Raw genomic sequence first — 19,465 nt, forward strand, 5'->3', positions numbered from 1 at the left:
AATAATATATTCCGTATCCACTGCTGTAGTAGTGTATACGTTGACCTTGTAGGCCTTGTTTGCCCAGTGTGTTCTTCTTCTTCATTTTCAAACAACTCCCATCTAGCTGTGTGAGCTTGTTCACATTCTGTCTAAATATCAATAATAATACCGTCTCTAGAAACACCACCTGAGTTGTTGTTGTTGTTGTTTTAAAAATAATGCCAGGCAAAGGCAGGCCGCCACGCAGAGGCACAAGGGGCCGTGCTGCTATGCTATCCTGTGGCCCTAGGAAATTGCCCAGTTTTAAAAAGGCAATGACCCTGAACTCCCAAAATGCTGAAGAGGTAGTTGACTGGCTTACACAGCACACCCCATCCTCTACCGTTTCTAACTTTACCACAACATCCTCATCCTCCACTGCTATGGGCACCCCACGTAACACTTCCTCCACCACCGGCGCCCCTTCTTCACTGGAGTCAGAGGAGTTATTTTCACATGAGTTTCTTGAACTGAGTGATGCGCAACCATTATTGGCAGAAGAAGATGAAGGAGATGAGGACGTTACACCAGATTTAATTCTGGCAGAGAACACAACAGAGATGGACATAATGAGTGATGACGAGGAGGTCCCCGCTGCTGCTTCCTTCTGTGAGCTGTTAGAAGAAATTGATGCATCTGAGGAGAATGAGGATGAGGAGATTGATGTTTTATGGGTGCCCAGTAGAAGAGAGGAAGAGGAGGATAGTTCAGATGGAGAGACGGAGAGTCAGAGAGGCAGGAGGAGAATAAGACTTAGAAGAAGCAGGGAGGACAGCTCGCAGGGAACAGTAGGGCAACAACATGTATCGGCACCTGTGGTCAGCCGGCCAACGCACCCGCCATTGCCGCCAACGCCGCCGACTTCTACTGTTACCGCCAGATTGCCAGCCTCAAAAAGGTCAGCAGTGTGGGATTTTTTTAATGTGTGTGCCTCTGACAAAAGCGTTGTCATTTGCAATGAGTGCAGTCAGAAACTGAGTCTTGGGAAGCCCAACAGCCACATAGGTACAACTTCTATGCGAAGGCACATGAACGGCAAGCACAAAGCACTTTGGGAGCAACACCTCAAAGGCAACAGGCAAACTAAAAGCCACCCTCCTTCTGGTCCAGCATCTTACTGCTCTACCTCTGCTGTCCTTCACCCGTCTGAACCACCCTCCACTCCGCCTTCCACCTTGACCACCAGTTCCCATTCCCAGTCATCTGCCCCCAGCCAAGTTTCTGTGAGGGCCATGTTTGAGCGTAAGAAGCCAATGTCTGCTAGTCACCCCCTTGCCCGGCGTCTGACAGCTGGCTTGTCCGCACTCTTAGCCCGCCAGCTTTACCATACCAGCTGGTGGACTCTGAGGCCTTCCGCAAATTTGTAGCAATTGGGACACCGCAGTGGAAGGTACCCAGCCGCAATTTTTTTTCAAAAAAGGGAATACCACACCTGTACCACCATGTGCAGAGCCAAGTCACCGCATCTCTGTCACTTAGTGTTGGGCCAAAGGTCCATATGACTACTGACGCATGGTCCTCCAAGCATGGTCAGGGCAGGTATGTCACCTACACTGCCCACTGGGTGAACTTGGTAATGGCTGGGAAGCAGGGAATGTGTAGCTCAACAACGACAGTGGATTTGGTGTCACCGCCACGGATTGCACGCGGTTCTGCCACCACCTCTACTCCTCCTTCGCTCTCTACCTCGTCTTCTTCCTCTTCTTCGTCCTCTGCTGCTGGGTCCTCCTCCTCCACACCTGTGCACCCCCAGCTCCCCCTAGGCTATTCGACGTGCCAGGTACGCCGTTGTCATGCTGTCTTGGGGATGACGTGCCTGGAAAGCAAAAACCATACCGGATCTGTACTCCTGTCATCTCTGCAGTCACAGGCCGATCGGTGGCTGACCCCACACCAACTGAAGATCGGAAAAGTGGTGTGTGACAATGGAAGCAATCTGTTGGCAGCACTGAGACTGGGCAATTTAACACATGTGCCCTGCATGGCACATGTTCTGAATTTAATAGTACAACGTTTTGTCTCAAAGTACCCAGGATTCCAGGACGTTCTCAGGCAGTCCAGGAAGGTGTCGGCCCATTTCAGACGGTCCTACACAGCCATGGCACGCCTTGCTGACATTCAGCAGCGGTACAAAATGCCAGTCAGGCGTTTGATTTGCGACAGCCAGACTCGCTGGAATTCAACGCTCCTCATGTTGGAACGTCTGCTGCAACAACAAAGAGCCGTCAACGAATACCTGTTTGAACTGGGTGGTAGGACTGGATCTGCAGAGCTGGGGATTTTTTTACCCCGTTACTGGGTGCTTATGCGCGATGCCTGCAGGCTCATGCGCCCTTTTGAAGAGGTTACAAATATGGTCAGTCGCACCGAAGGCACCATCAGCGACCTAATACCCTTCGCTTTCTTCCTGGAGCGTGCCGTGCGACGAGTGACAGATGAGGCTGTAGACCAGCGTGACGAGGAGCAGGAAGCGCACGATTTCTGGTCGGAATCACCAGAACGAACCCAGGCACCTGCTGCAACGCAGGGAGAGGTGTCAGAAGTGGAGTCAGAGGAGGAAGGTGGCTTTGTGGAGGAGGAGGACCAACAGGAGCAGGCTTCCCAGGGGGCTAGTGGTGACCTTTTGGGGACCCCTGGTCTTGTACGTGGCTGGGGGGAGGAGACCGTGGATGATGCAGTCCTTGATAACGAGGAAGCGGAGATGGATACCTCTGCATCCAACCTTGTGAGAATGGTCTTTCATGCTGTCATGCCTGTTGAAGGACCCCCGTATCAAGAGGCTTAAGGAGAAGGACCTGTACTGGGTCGCGACTCTACTAGACCCTCGGTACAAGCATAAAGTGGCAGAAATGTTACCAACATACCACAAGTCTGAAAGGATGCTGCATTTAGAAACCAGCCTGCAAAACATGTTGTACAATGCTTTTAAGGGTGATGTCACTTCAGGAACTCATCAACATTCCAGGGGCAGAGGTGCCAGTAATCCTGCCACGAGCGCACCTGCAAGGACAAAGCACTTTGGCCACTCTGTAACGTCAGACATGCAAATGTTTTTCAGTCCAAGGCAGCGGCAGAACCGTTCGGGATCCACCCTCAAAGAACGCCTCGACCGGCAGGTAGCGGACTACCTGGCATTAACTGCAGCTATCGACACTCTGAGGAGCGATGAACCCCTGGACTACTGGGTGCGCAGGCTTGATCTATGGCCAGAGCTGTCACAATTTGCCATGAACCTCTTGTCTTGCCCCGCCTCAAGTGTCCTCTCAGAAAGGACCTTCAGTGCAGCAGGAGGGATTGTAACTGAGAAGAGAACTCGCCTAGGTCACAAAAGTGTGGATTACCTGACCTTTATTAAAATGAATGAGGGGTGGATCTCGGAGGGTTACTGCACGCCGGAAGACTTGTGCTGAGTTTCTGATTCTGACTCCCCATGCAGCTGTCCTTCTCTGCACGCCTCATGACTCCACATACAGCATACCTCCCAACTGTCCCTTTTTCAGAGGGACAGTCCCTCTTTTGACAGCTCAACCCGCAGTCCCTCATTTGTACTGGAAAGTCCCTCTTTTCTCTGCGCTGAACAGCCAGAAAAAGAAACAAAGTTTCTCACTTAATTGGCTTTTAGCAGAGAACCCAGAACAGCTAACAGGTGCAAATAAGATACTTTGTAACAATTTTGAGATACAAAAACACAGTTTAGATAAGGAGAAATATTTTCAAACTTTCATAACCTGCCAAATTTTGTAAAACAAACATGGTAATTAGGGGGTGTGGTCACAGAAAGGGGTGTGGTCAAAAAATTGCTGCACTACATGCGGAAAAAAATTTTTTGTCCCTCTTTTTACTTCCAAAATGTTGGGAGGTATGATACAGCTGTCCTTTAGCGTCCTCCTCCCTCCACCACCGTTACAAACTAGGGTGCAAACCCTACTGGTTTAATTTGAATCCAGGTAAATCCTGAGTTTTTCTGGCCTCTGTGCTTCAGTGGCTGTGACAAAAAAATTGAATATTTTCAGCATTTATATGGCATATTTTTTATGGCCTCTGTGCTTCAGTGGCTGCGACCAAAAAAAACAGAATATTTTCTGCATTTATATGGCATATTTTTTCTGGCCTCTGTGCTTCAGTGGCTGTGACAAAAAAATGAATATTTTCAGCATTTATATGGCATATTTTTTCTGGCCTCTGTGCTTCAGTGGCTGCGACCAAAAAAAACAGAATATTTTCAGCATTTATATGGCATATTTTTTATGGCCTCTGTGCTTCAGTGGCTGTGACAAAAAAATGAATATTTTCAGCATTTATATGGCATATTTTTTTATGGCCTCTGTGCTTCAGTGGCTGCGACCAAAAAAAACAGAATATTTTCTGCATTTATATGGCATATTTTTTCTGGCCTCTGTGCTTCAGTGGCTGTGACAAAAAAATGAATATTTTCAGCATTTATATGGCATATTTTTTCTGGCCTCTGTGCTTCAGTGGCTGCGACCAAAAAAAACAGAATATTTTCTGCATTTATATGGCATATTTTTTCTGGCCTCTGTGCTTCAGTGGCTGTGACAAAAAAATGAATATTTTCAGCATTTATATGGCATATTTTTTCTGGCCTCTGTGCTTCAGTGGCTGTGACAAAAAAATGAATATTTTCAGCATTTATATGGCATATTTTTTCTGGCCTCTGTGCTTCAGTGGCTGCGACCAAAAAAAACAGAATATTTTCTGCATTTATATGGCATATTTTTTATGGCCTCTGTGCTTCAGTGGCTGTGACAAAAAAATGAATATTTTCAGCATTTATATGGCATATTTTTTCTGGCCTCTGTGCTTCAGTGGCTGCGACCAAAAAAAACTGAATATTTTCTGCATTTATATGGCATATTTTTTATGGCCTCTGTGCTTCAGTGGCTGTGACAAAAAAATGAATATTTTCAGCATTTATATGGCATTTTTTTCTGGCCTCTGTGCTTCAGTGGCTGTGACAAAAAATGAATATTTTCAGCATTTATATGGCATATTTTTTCTGGCCTCTGTGCTTCAGTGGCTGCGACAAAAAAAACAGAATATTTTCAGCATTTATATGGCATATTTTTTATGGCCTCTGTGCTTCAGTGGCTGCGACCAAAAAAATTGAATATTTTCAGCATTTATATGGCATATTTTTTCTGGCCTCTGTGCTTCAGTGTCTGCGACAAAAAAAATTTATATTGTTAGCATTTATATGGCATATTTTTCCTGGCCTCTGTGCTGCAGTGGCTGCGACCAAAAAAAATTAATATTGTTTGCATTTATATGGCATATTTTTTCTGGCCTCTGTGCTGCAGTGGCTGCAACAAAAAAAATTAATATTGTTTGCATTTATATGGCATATTTTTTCTGGCCTCTGTGCTGCAGTGGCTGCGACAAAAAAAAATTAATATTTTCAGCATTTATATGGCATATTGTTTCTGGACTTCTGGTTCAGTGGCTGCGACAAAAAAAACATAATTTTTCAGGAAAGTACACATGCCTAATTTTTCAGGGTTCTGCAACAGTGGCAAAATCGCATCTTTTATGGTCACCGCAGGTGATCAATAAAGTAGACCAAAACTGGGCCCACACTGCAGAATCAGTGTTTTTTGGTTCACTTCACTGTACATTGAATTACCTCTGCCTGACAGTGCACGTGCGCACAAGCACGGTGACTGCTAAACACACCACTACAGAAATATTGCCACCAACAGGACGAACATCCTGGAGGTGACAAGCAACTAGTAATTAAAAACTATTATTTGCTCACTTGACGGTATCATTCATTAAAGCTCTTTGCGTCTTTTTGCGTTGCAGTAAGCACCGCGTTTCGTCTTTGCGTGTGAACAGGCTGTAACTTTTACACGACTTGATTGGCATGTAGACGCCGGACGTTTTAAAGCATTTTATTACACAGGTTTAGAAATGTAGTGTGATTTCTGCCCTTTACAGCACAAAACGCAGCGCTGTGTCAACAATGGATTTTTTAGAAACATTTTTGCCCTTGATCCCCCTCTGGCATGGCACTGTCCAGGTCGTTGCACCCTTTAAACAACTTTAAAATCATTTTTCTGGCCAGAAATGTCTTTTCTAGCTTTTAAAATTCGCCTTCCCATTGAAGTCTATGGGGTTCGCGACGTTCGCGAACCGTTCGCATTTTTGACGCAAGTTCGCGAATATGTTCGCGAACTTTTTTTCCGACGTTCGCTACATCCCTACTAATCAAATGCGGCATTCATTTCTCTTGGATCTCATTTTATTCGAAGGCACTGGGGATTTGTGTTTTTTTAGTGAAGTCAGCTCTCTCATCAATAGCCAGAGAAGTGTAAATATGAAACCACAGTCCTCAGTGTTCTGCCTTCTCCCTTGCGTGGTGTCCCAGGGCCTAGAAAACTCAATAGATAGTATCTTCCGGACAACTCCACCTCTATACTACTTTCCGTTTCTGACTTTTAATCATGAATTGCAGGCGCCTGCTCTTATTTATAGATTAATGAAATAATTAATTTAAGCACAAGCACTTTATTGAATTCATTTATTATACACCTTAACAATGGATTTTTGATTATTATTAATTTGTTTGTGTGTTGGCACAGAATTGATTGGAATTGTGCATATGATTGCATTGGCACTAAGCACTTTATAGAACACGTTAGCACTTTATATTTCATTTTCAATACATTTTGGTATTTTAAGGAAGTGTGGGGTTTTACTGCTATTCTCTTTTTAAATAATTTGTTTGGTATTCTTACCTAGTGTTTACAAGGAAACTCTTCCTTTTAAGAAGTAAGGGATCCGTTATCCAGAAATCCATTAAGCTCTGAATTACGGAAAGGCAATCACCTATAAACTCCACTTAGTCAAATAATTCAAATTTTTTTTTCTCTGTAATAATAAAGCAATACCTTGTACTTGATCCCATCTAAGATATAATTATTCCTTATTTGAGGTAAAACAATCCTATTGGGTTTAAATAACATTTAAATGATTTCTTAGTAGAGGGGAGATCCAAATTAGGGAAAGTACCCGTATCCAGAAAAACCCCATACCAAGTCCCATACCTTTAATGCAATTTTAAATGTAATTATTAAATATAATTATTGTGAGCACATGAACATATTCACTGGATTTATAACTGCTGCATTATTGGCAAGAGGAAACAAGATGGCTCCCAAATTCTCATAGGAGATTTAAACAATATAGACACTGATATTCCAAAAAAAACGTTCGTGGTTTTTAAAATGTTTGACATTTTGCCCTGCAGCTCTCCGGTTTGGAATTTAAATGGCCCTTTGGTCACTAGGGGCCTGACAGCCAGATGGCACTTCAAGTAGAACAGAAAGTAAAATAGCATTAAATAAGAAAATAAGCCAACTGCAAATGTCTCAGAATATGAATGTCTTCATCATACTAAAAGTTAGTTCTAAAGTCAACTGTCCCTTTAAAGGAACAGTAACCACCAAAATATGAAATTGTTTTAAAGTAGAATATAATATACTGTTAGCATGCACTGTAAATGCTGTATGTTTGCTTCAGAAAGACTACTATAGTTTACAGTATATAAACAAGTTGTTGTGTAGCCACGGGGGCAGCCATTCAAGCTGGAAAAAAGTAGAGAAGGCACAGGTTACAAAGCAGATAACGGATAAGCCCTGTCCAATACAATGGTGTTTTATCTGTTATCTGCTATGTAACCTGTACATTTTCTCCTTTTTTTCCAGCATGAATGACTGCCCTCACGGCTACACAGAAACATGTTTATATAAAATATAGTAGTCTTTCTGAAGCAAACACACAGCTTTTACCAGTGCAGAGAAACAGTACATTATATTTTAATTACTTTCAAACACTTTCAGTTTTTGGTGTTACTTTGATAGTGTCCTTGGTGAATGGACAAACAGTATATTCTACTCTGAGAGGTCATCATCAGTGAACAAGTACAATTACTGTATATGAAACCATTAAGGCAGAACACTCAGTTTACTATTTCTTTATTTCTCTGCTGACTGATCATTTGTGTCCCCATTTATAAATAAATGTCTACTCTCATTGGGTGGGGCGCTGGACAGATTATTATTATTATCCTTTTATTTATAGCGATGACACATTTACACAGTGCTTTATAGACATTGCTCATTATTTATATCAGTCCCTGCCTCAATGGAGTTTACAGTCTATGGCCGCTATCACATTCACACATTAAGTTTGGTTTCATCAGGAGCCAATTATTCTGCTTGTATGATTTTTAGAGTATAAACAGGAATACATGGAGGAAACCCACACAAGCACATTGAGAACATACAAGCTGCTTGTAGATAGTGATGAATCCTGTGTTACTTGGGTGCATCATGATATTAATACATGGGGTGTGCACACAGACATATAAATCTAACAAAGGACAAAAATAGGGTAAGCACTGTTCTAATACAGGTATAGGATCCATTATCTGTAAACCTGTTATCCAGAAAGCTCCAAATTATGGAAAGGCCATAGACTCCATTTTATCCAAATAAATGTTTAAAAATGATTTCCTTTTTCTCTTTGATAATAAAACAGTATCTTGTAGTTGATCCAAACTAAGATATAATTAATAATTATTGGAAGCAAAACCAGACTATTGGGTTTATTTAAGGGTTACATGATTTTCTAGTAGACTTAAGGTATGATGATCCATGATCTGGAAAACCCAAGTCTCGAGCATTCTGGATAACAGGTCCCATTACTGTATGATCAGTATCCACTAAAAGGTTTGATTAGGGCGAGTGGTCAGGGGGTCTGACAGGCGAGGTTAAAGTCCAGGAGATAAGTCATTTCACAACAGACACACACAGAGCTGAGCTAATAGGCTCAATCAGCATGTATTTTAGCTGCCCTTCTGGGCCACCTGTATTTAATGTTTTGTTTTTTTTTATATTGTATGTATGTATATTTTTATTTTATAGCAGGTAACACACTGTACATCAGAACAATAAATTAGTAGAACAGTTCACTAATAAATACAAATAAGTACAAAAATACAATGCACATAAATATAAAGTACTGCCCCGTAGAACTTACAGTCTAAATAGGAGAGTAACATACAGACACAAATCGAAGGGATATTAAGTGCTGTAGGTTACAGTTTGTGACAACACCATATAAGTAACAGTTCCCAGTTCAGGTGTTATGCAAGTGCTCAAAATACATTATCAGGGGCGATCCGGACCCCTCTGCTGCCCCTCCTCCCCCGGAAATTCGCTCTTAAAGTACCAGGAGCAGCATTTTTGCTGCCCCTGGTACCTAGTGGGGCGCTGCCGCCTGAGGCGACAGCCTCAACTTGCCTCATTGGCGAAGCACCCCTGTACATTATTAGATACATTATGGCCCAGATTAATCAAGGGTCATATTTAGGGTTAATGGGAGTTATTTTAAACTCCCATAAACTCCAATGAACTCGAAATTCGAACAATTAATTGCAATTTATTATAAAAATTTAAGTTTTCAAACTTGGGTATATAGGATCGACCCACAAATACAAATCAAATTTGATTCGTGTTTTTTTCTCCAAAAAAAACTAGAATGTCAGGAAGGCTGCAAACAACTCCAAATTGATCCCAGGACGTCTTCCATAGGCTATTCGGCAGCTTTAAGGTGGCGAATAGTCGAATAATTTGACAGTTTTGGCCATAAAAAAACTAGAAAATTCGAATCTTCAATTCGACCCTTGATAAATCTGCCCCTATATATTGTATAATGTCAATGAATCTATATGATTTGCACTTCCCAAATGCCAGGCTGGAAGCTGAATTTCAACTTCTAGATGTACAGTGACCCCTACTGGCACATCTGATTTATATTTATTTACTATGATCATTTCTTGTCACTATTATTGTAAACACATATTTATTTATTGATAACCAATACAGTGGCCCAGGATTAGTATTTATTATTACCTATTATTTATATGGCATGTAATGCAACAATTTACTTTCACATCAGTCCTTGCCCCTAGTAAAACTTACCATTAAAGGTTCATTTTACATTCACACAAAAGGGTCAATTCAAAAAGGGTGGTTCACCTTTACGTTAACTTTTAGTGGGTTAAAGAATGGCACATTCTAAGCAACTTTTCAATTGGTCTTTGTTATTTATTTTTTTATCGTTTTTATTTTTTATGATTTGCCTTCTTCGTCTGATTCTTTCCAGCGTTCAAATTGGGATCACTGACCCCATCTAAAAAACAAACGCTCTGTAAGGCTACAATTTATTGTTGTTGCTACTTTTTATTACTTATCTGTCTATTCAGATTCTCTCCTATTCATATTCCAGTCGCTTATTCAAATCAAGGCATGGTTGCTAGGGTGATTTGGACACTAGTAATCAGATTGCTGAAATTGCAAACTGGAGAGCTGCTGAATAAAAAGATAAATAACTCAAAAAAACGCAAATAATAAAAAAAATAAAAATCAATAGCTAATTGCCTCAGAATATCAATCTCTACATCGTACTAAAAGTTAAGTCAAAGGTAAACAACCCCTTTAATCAGGAGCCAAATTGCATGTATTTTTAAACAAAAACCAAAATACGTTGATAGCACAGGATTAGTAACCTTCCTTCAATGTTAAAGACATTGTAATAAAATAATAATGTTCCTATTAGGGGTAAATCTTTATTAAATTTCACCCGTATTATGATGTGCAGTTTACCTATGACTAATTACTGAAGTGTATTTAATGCAGTATTTCATCTTACAGCAGTGCTGTCCAACTTCTATGGTACCGGGGGCCAGAATTTTTCCAATCTACATGGTGGAGGGCCGATAACGGAAGCCAGTGTTAGCCACTCCCTGTTTTAGACCACACCCACTTTAAACCACACCCATGTTACCGCAAGACCCAACATTAATAGCACACCAAAAAACCAAATAGTTGGTGCTCACTTCAGGGCTGGAACTAGGGGTAGGCAGAGTAGACGGTTCTAGGGCGCCATCGTTTTTTCAAGCGTTTGTTTAATAATTCGTTTCAGTAATCATGGTCATCCAGTTGGGTGGAATCCATTTCCTTCCCCTTCTCCCTCCTGCCGGCAAGTAAGAGCTCCTTCTGTGCAGTGCACCACGATGTGCGTACACGTGTCAATGACATCACTGATGTGTTGGATAGCAGAGAGAGGCAGAGAGTTGGGGGGCTGCTTGGTGCGGCTCTCGCTGCTCTCAGCCTTGCACAGTTGCACTGAATTGAAGACTTTCTTTCTATTGCTGTAAAGTGTGAAGCTTCCTGCTGGCACAGCCAGGTACAGATTTGGGGCCCATATGTTTGCTGTTGCTGCTGGGTGCTGGCACAGGTACTTGGGGGCAATATGATGTGATCAGATTTATTTTTGGCTGCTGCTGGCACAGGTAAAGATTGGGGGCAATATGATGGCTGCAGGAGGGCTGTATGATGGATGGCTGCTGAGCTTGTTTGCACGGGTACAGGGGCAGTAATATAAATGAAAAAGTGTTGTACATTTTCTTGCTCTCTTTATTAAAAAAACATCATGGCAAGGAGGGAAATGGTAATGCAGGACAGGGGGGCGCTGATTGAAGCTCTTGCCTAGGGAGCCAAACTACCTTGTGCCTGCCCTGGCAAGGATGTCACTCATATGTGAAAAACACTAAGTCATATTAAGACATACCCATAAATCCATATGCCTCCTCCTCCCCTGTGTATAATACAGTACCCCAGCATATGATTAAACACCTTAGGGGCCACTAACAATAATTTTCAAATGTTAACAAACCCCCAGAACAAATACCAAAGTATGACACCACAGGGAGCATAGGGCAGACAGAGTATGGGACACACAGGGAGCATAGGGAAGGCAGAACAGAGCAGGAGACAGGAATCAGGACCAGTCTAATATGTACTACATACAGTGACACAGTGCTGGTGCCCCATTAGCATTTTGAATAATTTGTGAACAGGTGAACAATGTGGGCAGTTTCAGTCTGGGTCTCAGATGTGAACAGTACAGGCTTTAGGGGAGTGAACAATAGAGGTGTCACTACGGTGAACAATGCAGGGGGATCACAGGTGTGAACAATACAGGGGATTAGTCTGAATTTAAGGTTTAGACCAGTGATCCCCAACCAGTAGCTCGTGAGCAACAGGTTGCTCTCAACCACTTGGATGTTGCTCCCAGTGTCCTCAAATCAGGTGCTTATTTTGAAATTCCAGGATTGGAAGCAAGTTTTAATTGCATAAAAATGAAGTTTATATATGCCAAATAGAGTCTCCTGTAGGCTGCCAGTTCACATAGAGGCTACCAAATAGCCAATTGTAGCCCTTATTTGGCACCCCAAGGGACTTGTGTTGCTTCCCAACTCTTTTTACATTTGAATGTGGCTCACGGGTAAAAAAGGTTGGGGACCCCTGGTTTAGACAATGCAAGGGCCAGTTACTCTCTGTAGTGATACCTTTTAAATCTTACATATGGTAAGCAGACACAGCAGGCAGACTTTGATGTGGAGGGCCAAATGAGGGGGGGCCTGCGAGCCGCCAGTTGGACAGCCCTAGTTTACAGTATGTACAGAAAGTCATGTCGCCTATATCAACTACATCTTCTTCTGACTATAGTAGAGCTTTATGGCAGGGGATCAATAACCATTTATCATGCCTGATAAAGAGAAATACAGAATACCACTTAGGTTTGTGAATGAATAATTAACATATTATACACATCCATTGCAGTGGTCATCTAAAATAGTCCTCTGGAAAAAGGAACAGTGGTTTGCACTATTTGTATGCAGCTTCCTGTTCCATTCACTGCGGTGCTACGTAGGGGATTTATGCAGAGAGGTAAAAAAGAGGTAGGATGGTTTATTTATTTTAAATAACTTGTACGTAGCTCATTGCATACTGTTTTGCACTAAGAACAGGGGCCCATTTATAAACTCCGTGCAGGGCAGAATGATTCGCACAGTGAAAATATTTGCCCTCCGCATGGTTATATTTGTAAAGCTGGATAAGAGTGGTGTACTTAATGTGCAAACAGAAATGCGATACACTCATGCAAACACTCGTCTCATTTGTGAGCCATTTACGAAAATGTATTCACAATGCGAATTCGCAAAAATTGGAAATCAGCAGTGGAATATTTTAGCGTTCAGGAAAACGCATGGGCAATACAACCATTTGCAAATTGTGTCAGATAAGGGCGGTGCTAGAAAAAACTATTTTTCCTTCCCTCTTCACTCAGTTTCTTTATTCTCTTAATCATTTCACCTTACATATTTTCATCTATAATTACTTCAGTTTCCTCTCTTTGTTTTCATATAGAAATGGAGAAATGGGCAGAAGGGCCCACCAGTCCAACACTGGAAACAAAAGAGAAAAGTCAGTGGACAATGCACAAAGGATCCCAATTGGAGAGCCTCCTGGGCTGTTGGGTGGAGTACAGTTCCAGGTATAGGATGTCAGGGTCAGACCAGGCCGCAGGACACCAGGAGAAAAACCTGGTGGGGCCTACAAACTCAGACCCAATTGTCACATGCAATACTGTCGCTCCCCCTCCCCCGATCACAGTGAAGTACTTGTAAGGTATACACGGGGGGAGGGGCTGACAGTGAGTGGGTGAGTGTGGCTGTGGCCCCAGAGGGGGGTGTGGGGGCACCTGGGGTAGTAGCCCCTGTGGGCCTTGCACGCCCCAGTACGAAGCTGAAGCAACAGTCATCCCCAGGTGAAGCGAAACACAGCTGACATTTTCAATTGACAGAAATACAGATGGAGCCCTTTGTGTTCATTTTGTAAATCAGCCCTGGTATCTATCAAAACAGCTGCTCCCTGATTTTTCCAAGAATGCCAGATCATCAGAACTTTCCTAAACTTCCAATGCCAGGCAGACTAACATGATTATGTTGCCTTGACAACATGAATAATTTGTGCCAATTTGTGGAGCCACTTACTTCAAAACAGAATTCAGCTTTTACAGTATCTTCCTATTCACTTATGCAGCATTTCAATGCATTCGGGCTCTTTCTTTTGAAAATAGTTAATAGAAACCATCAGTTCAGATAAATTTCATGTCATGGCAAAAAAAGCCTATGACCTAGATTACTGAGATGTGCAGCAATGGTCACCAGTGCAGAACCTGGATATTGAACCCTCAGTAATTTGCAGGGAATTTCAGTTCATTTCATGTTTTCAGATTTTTCAAATGTGACTTTGTAAGTAGACGTTGCAGGGCCTCACAGCAAATACATTTTAGAGCCCCCAAAATATCCATACACTGCCCCTTTTTACCAATATATATATATATGGCTACCTTTCTGCTCATTGATGCAACATGAGCTCATCTGTAGAAGCACCATATACTGACTGATGCACCATTCATTGGCACCTGTCTAATCCACAAACCAACCACTATCCATAGTGCATAGATATTAGTTGGGATTATTGGGGCAGCATACACATAACAAAAATAGTACAAAACTTTGTATAGTAGCAGATGGGCATAACTACATAAGAAGCAGATCCTGCAACTGTAGAAGGTGTAGGAGGCCCCATTTGGCCCTAGTTAATGAACAATATAGTGAAAACAGCCAAGACGTGCATGGCCCTCACCCATACCCTGTGGGCATATATCTGCATTTATGGTACAGTACTCGATTATACACTTGAACCTTGGGACAGTTCAGTGCCTTAAGCACATGTCCTTTACTTACAGTCTGCCTATGGTATGGGAATCAGTTATCTGGAAACCTGTTATCCAGAAAGTTCTAAATTATGGAAATGCCATCTCCCATAGACTCTATTTTAATTAAATAATTCAGATTTCTCTTTTCTCTTTAATAAAGAAACAGTACCTTGTATTTGATCCAAACTTAGTTAAAATTAATCTTACTGGGTTTATTTAATGTTTAAATTAATTTTAAGCAGACCAATTGGCAGATTTATCAAAGGTCGAATTTATGTGATTTTTTTTTTAATAAATTTGAATATACTCACAACTTGAATGGGAGGTTATTTAAGAAAAAAATTTAAAAAACTCAAATGTCAGGAGGTGTGATAAATCTCACATTCGAATTTACATTCGGATTTAGTATTCGAATGTGGGAATTTTGACACCAAAAAAATTAGAAAAATCGAATTTACTATTCGAGCCTTAATAAATCTGCTCCTTAATGTATGGAGATCCAAATTACTGAAAAAACTCTTATCTGGAAAACTCTAGGTCCCCAGCATTCTGGAAAACAGGTCCCATACCTGTATATTTTTTAGCCTCCCAGTGGATCTGTTAGGGGTTGTGTAAAATGTAATTGAGCAAAAGGGTAAATGTGGGTTTTTTTTCAATTTAAACTACAATGTACCCATTTATCTCACTGACCATCATCCCTCCGCCATTCAAAAGTTTGGACCCATGTCTGATACACTAATAAGGTGTGAGTGTCCCATCTGGGGTATAAATGCCAGCATAAAAGTAACATTCAGAGCCAGAACTAGAAGTAGGCAGAAGAGGCACCTGCCTAGGTCACAACTATGAGGAGGGGGGTGATGGCCAGGTAACTTCTGAAGAGTCTTCTGCCTACTCCTATTCCAGGCTCTCTTGCTGCCGCTCCCCCCATTTGTCACCGAGCTCTCCCCCCATGCACAATGTCACTGTGAATGCACATGGGGGTAGAAGGCCGGCAGGGTTGCCTAGGGTATTCAGTCGGCTTGGCCCACCTTTGGTACCATTGCTTAATAGGCTTATGCTCAGCGATGCCATTCTTTTGTTTCTTGTACAGCAAAACAACGTGTATGATCTCTGAAACAGTATAATGCAAACACTGCTAAAAACTGAAAGTGAACAAAGAAGATGAACATTTGGGGGTCTATTTACTGGGGGTCTATTTTACTGGTCTATTTACTGAACTTTACTTCTTGGGATGTTCTAAGCATTTCAAAAAGATTACCAAAGTTCAAGCTACAATACCTTGCTGTGAAAGCTCTACTTGCTGTGATTCCAGCTCCATGGTGAGTTCTAGGAGAAGAAAATACAAAAAATATCCATTAGACAAGGAGATATGGAGATGACTCCACACACACAAGCTAGCATTAACAGTGTTGTATGGAAGATTAAACATGGTGAGGTTTCACTAGTTAGGGAAAGGGAGGTTACAACAGGCACAAATAGCATCCCCATAATAAAGTATATCATGAGGACCAACAAAAGCTATATACTGTACACACAATTATAACAAAGTAAGGTAACATGCCCACTCATCCTAAAGCGCCTTCATTTATTTAGCAGCTTCCCCTCTATTCTATCCATCATTAGACCTGATAGTTTAACAAACAAATCATCAGCATCACAGAAAGTAGACCAACTTGGCCAGTAAAAATCCAGATGTAGGAAGCTTCAAGAGCACAGAACAGACAAACAGCTTTAAATAGCAGAAACAGTCAGGTATATATATATATCAAGCGGTTGGCAAAATGTATGCAGAATCCTGAATGCAAATAAACTAGAGGTTAAACTCTCCTGAAAATATAGTCAATCAATAGACATTTCTAATAGCTATTTCCCATTCTCTTTTAGTTTGCCCTCAGAGACTAACATTTCAAGGAAGACAGACTCAAAATAATAATGTCAAAAACCGTTTAGCGCAGCCAAAATCCTATCAATTGTACAGTTAATCCATTTGTCACGTCTGCCTGTGGCACTGAAGTCGATTTGCTTGTTCAGCTCGGCCTACTGGTAGTGATCTAAATATATGCATTCTGTGACGGGAACAATTTCACTGACTGGAAGTATGCTTCTGGCATGCACTACTCGATTCGAATTCGATTAATGTTTAATAACACCCCCCTTCAACATTTCCACCATGGATTGTAAATGCTCTCAGAATTTAAATATATGGACAAGTGTGTGCACAAAAGTTCTTGCTTCGCATTTACAGTCAAGTTGGCGAGACCCAGTTCTGGGAGGTCAGAGTAAAGAAATAAATCTGTTTATAATACACAGGAGCCATGAATGTCCTGTAAATTATATCTTTTGAAATGATACTTATTGATGTCACCAGCTATAGTCGGTGCTTAGTGATGTCATTTGTGTATTTTAATAGATAATGTTGTAAAACATGGGGGATATTAAATATCACCTCTAAGTTCAATGCCTTCAGCCTCTCCCCCTTGGTATGGTCGTGGAACTCTTCAGTGGCTAATCCTCATATTATACAATAAATGGAATATTAATTACTATATAATATTGTACTGCATTCTGGCGGTATATTTGCTGTAGCTATAAAGTACAGCAGTCTCCAGGTCTTTTCAACAACACCAAAGTGTATTGGTTCAAAACCCTGAGGTTTCAGTCACTGAGAATGTGACCTTCTTCACAGTCAGTGACCAAAACATTGAGTTTTTAAAATGCAGAGTGCTGCAACGTGTAAAAGAACTATGTATTACTGTCATTTGTTTGTTTCTCTTATGGCATACTCTATCTATCTATCATACTATATCTATCTATCTATCAATCAATCTATCTATCTATCTATCTATCTATCTATCTATCTATCTATCTATCTATCTATCTATTATATATTTATTTATCTACATCTCTACTTCACTCAGGTATAGAAACTATTATCTGGTATGCTTCTGACCTGAGGTTTTTCGTATAAGACAGATGGGTTTCCAGATGGGGATCCCATACCTTTATATATAAATGTATTTTTCTGCATTTTCTTCTCATCTTTAACTACATAGTTTAAAATAAAAGGAAGCTTAAAAAAATAAACTGGACCTTTTTCATGTAAATGGGTGTATTTCACTTCTAGTATCCAATATGATATATATATATACACACACGCACACACGCACACACGCACAGACACAGAGTATGAAGAGCAGCGCACTCACCCCTAGAAAAAGGCAAAAAAGCCCAGGTGCTGCCGCAAAAAAATAATGTCAGCATAAAGAATACAGAGCACTCATGGGACTTAATTTATGTGTAAAGCTTGAATTTACCATTAAAGCTTTGCACACAAATTTAGTCCCATGAGTGTTCTGTGTTCTTTATGCTTATATGCTTATATATATATATATATATATATACTGCACTTCCTGAAGACGGCTCATGTTGAAGAGTCGAAACATTGACTAAAAATCACTATTTTGTTTTCTAATGAAAGCCCTGTGAGTGCGGTTCATTTTTGTATACATATATATATTTTATGTGATTTTACTTATGTCACTGGGTGATCGCCGTAACATGCTTATCTGTATTTATTATTACATAGCCTATTATACGCAGTTCTTTATGCACAGCCGGCTGTTCTCTCAGTTTACAATCTAAATGTGATGATTGAAGATCTATGTACGTATGTATATGTGTATATATAGATAGATATATATATATATATATATATATATATATATATATATATATATATATATATATATATATATATATATATATTGTACTGTTTCCTATAATCCATAGTGACTGGAAGAGAGCTCTGATGAGAGCTTTTGTTATATTTTCTCAGAGGACCTTCTGTTGTTAGCCACAGTAAGTATGCTAGATATATTTTTGCATATTGCAACAGAAACAGATGTTCTCAACCTGCTGGTTGCTTGTATATAAATAGTAGCCTATAAACACAAGCAGGATTGGTGTGCTTCCCATCAATGTACAAAGCAGTGCCAAATGGCTGAAAAATGGTAAAATGGTAAAGCATCTGGCCATTCAAAGACAAGCTGGCGCAGCACATGATACATTTAGGGGCCCATTCACTAAGCTCGAGTGAAGGAATAGAGGAAAATAGAGGAAAAATAGTTTGAATTTCGAATGTTTTTTTTGGCTACTTCGACCTTCGACTACGACCTTCGACTTCGAATCGAACGATTTGAACTAAAAATCGTTCCAATATTCGACCATTCGATAATCAAAGTACTGTCTCTTTAAAAAAAACTTGGACCCCTAGTTAGCCACCTAAAATCTACCGAGGCCAATGTTAGCCTATGGGGAAGGTCTCCATATGCTTTACAAGGTTTTTCTGATAATCCTTCGATCGATGGATTAAAATCCTTCAAATCGTTCGATTCAAAGGATTTAATCATTCTAATTGCGCTAAATCCTTCGACTTCGATAGTTACTTAACCTTGCCTTAAAGTATTTGCACAACACTTTTACATTACCAGTCTGATTCCCCATGTTCCTGTATGAGGGGGCTGCCATATGTGTGCAGCAGGAGTCTGTTAGCATTAGAAACTCTAACTGACAGGCTGAGATATTTGTACAATTATGTACAAAAACAAACCTTTTAGCAAAAAACGATCAACATGACCTATAGGTAACAACTTTTAGGGGCAAATTCATCAAGGGTTGAATATCGAGGGTTAATTAACCCTCGATATTCAACTGGGGTATGAAAATCCTTCGACTTTGAATATCGAAGTCGAAGGATTTTGCGCAAATACTGCGATTGAATGATCGAAGG

At 40.8% G+C, this 19,465-nt stretch overlaps 1 protein-coding gene across 4 annotated transcripts in view; it reads right to left on the reverse strand.

The window, feature by feature from the left end:
- LOC108708042 (coiled-coil domain-containing protein 92) overlaps positions 1 to 19,465 on the reverse strand; it is a 48,609-nt gene that overhangs the window by 8,467 nt on the left and 20,677 nt on the right. For 3 of the 4 annotated variants that reach the window (XM_041581842.1, XM_041581839.1, XM_041581840.1), the window contains one exon: positions 15,955 to 16,002. In XM_041581842.1, coding sequence (XP_041437776.1) covers positions 15,955 to 15,994 — 40 coding nt within the window. In that variant the 5' untranslated portion in view covers positions 15,995 to 16,002. The remainder of the gene's footprint in view (positions 1 to 15,954; positions 16,003 to 19,465) is intronic. The other variant, XM_041581841.1, reaches the window with a different exon arrangement.

The sequence above is a fragment of the Xenopus laevis genome, chromosome 2L (assembly GCF_017654675.1).
Source record: "Xenopus laevis strain J_2021 chromosome 2L, Xenopus_laevis_v10.1, whole genome shotgun sequence".
In the NCBI taxonomy this organism is placed as follows: domain Eukaryota; kingdom Metazoa; phylum Chordata; class Amphibia; order Anura; family Pipidae; genus Xenopus; species Xenopus laevis.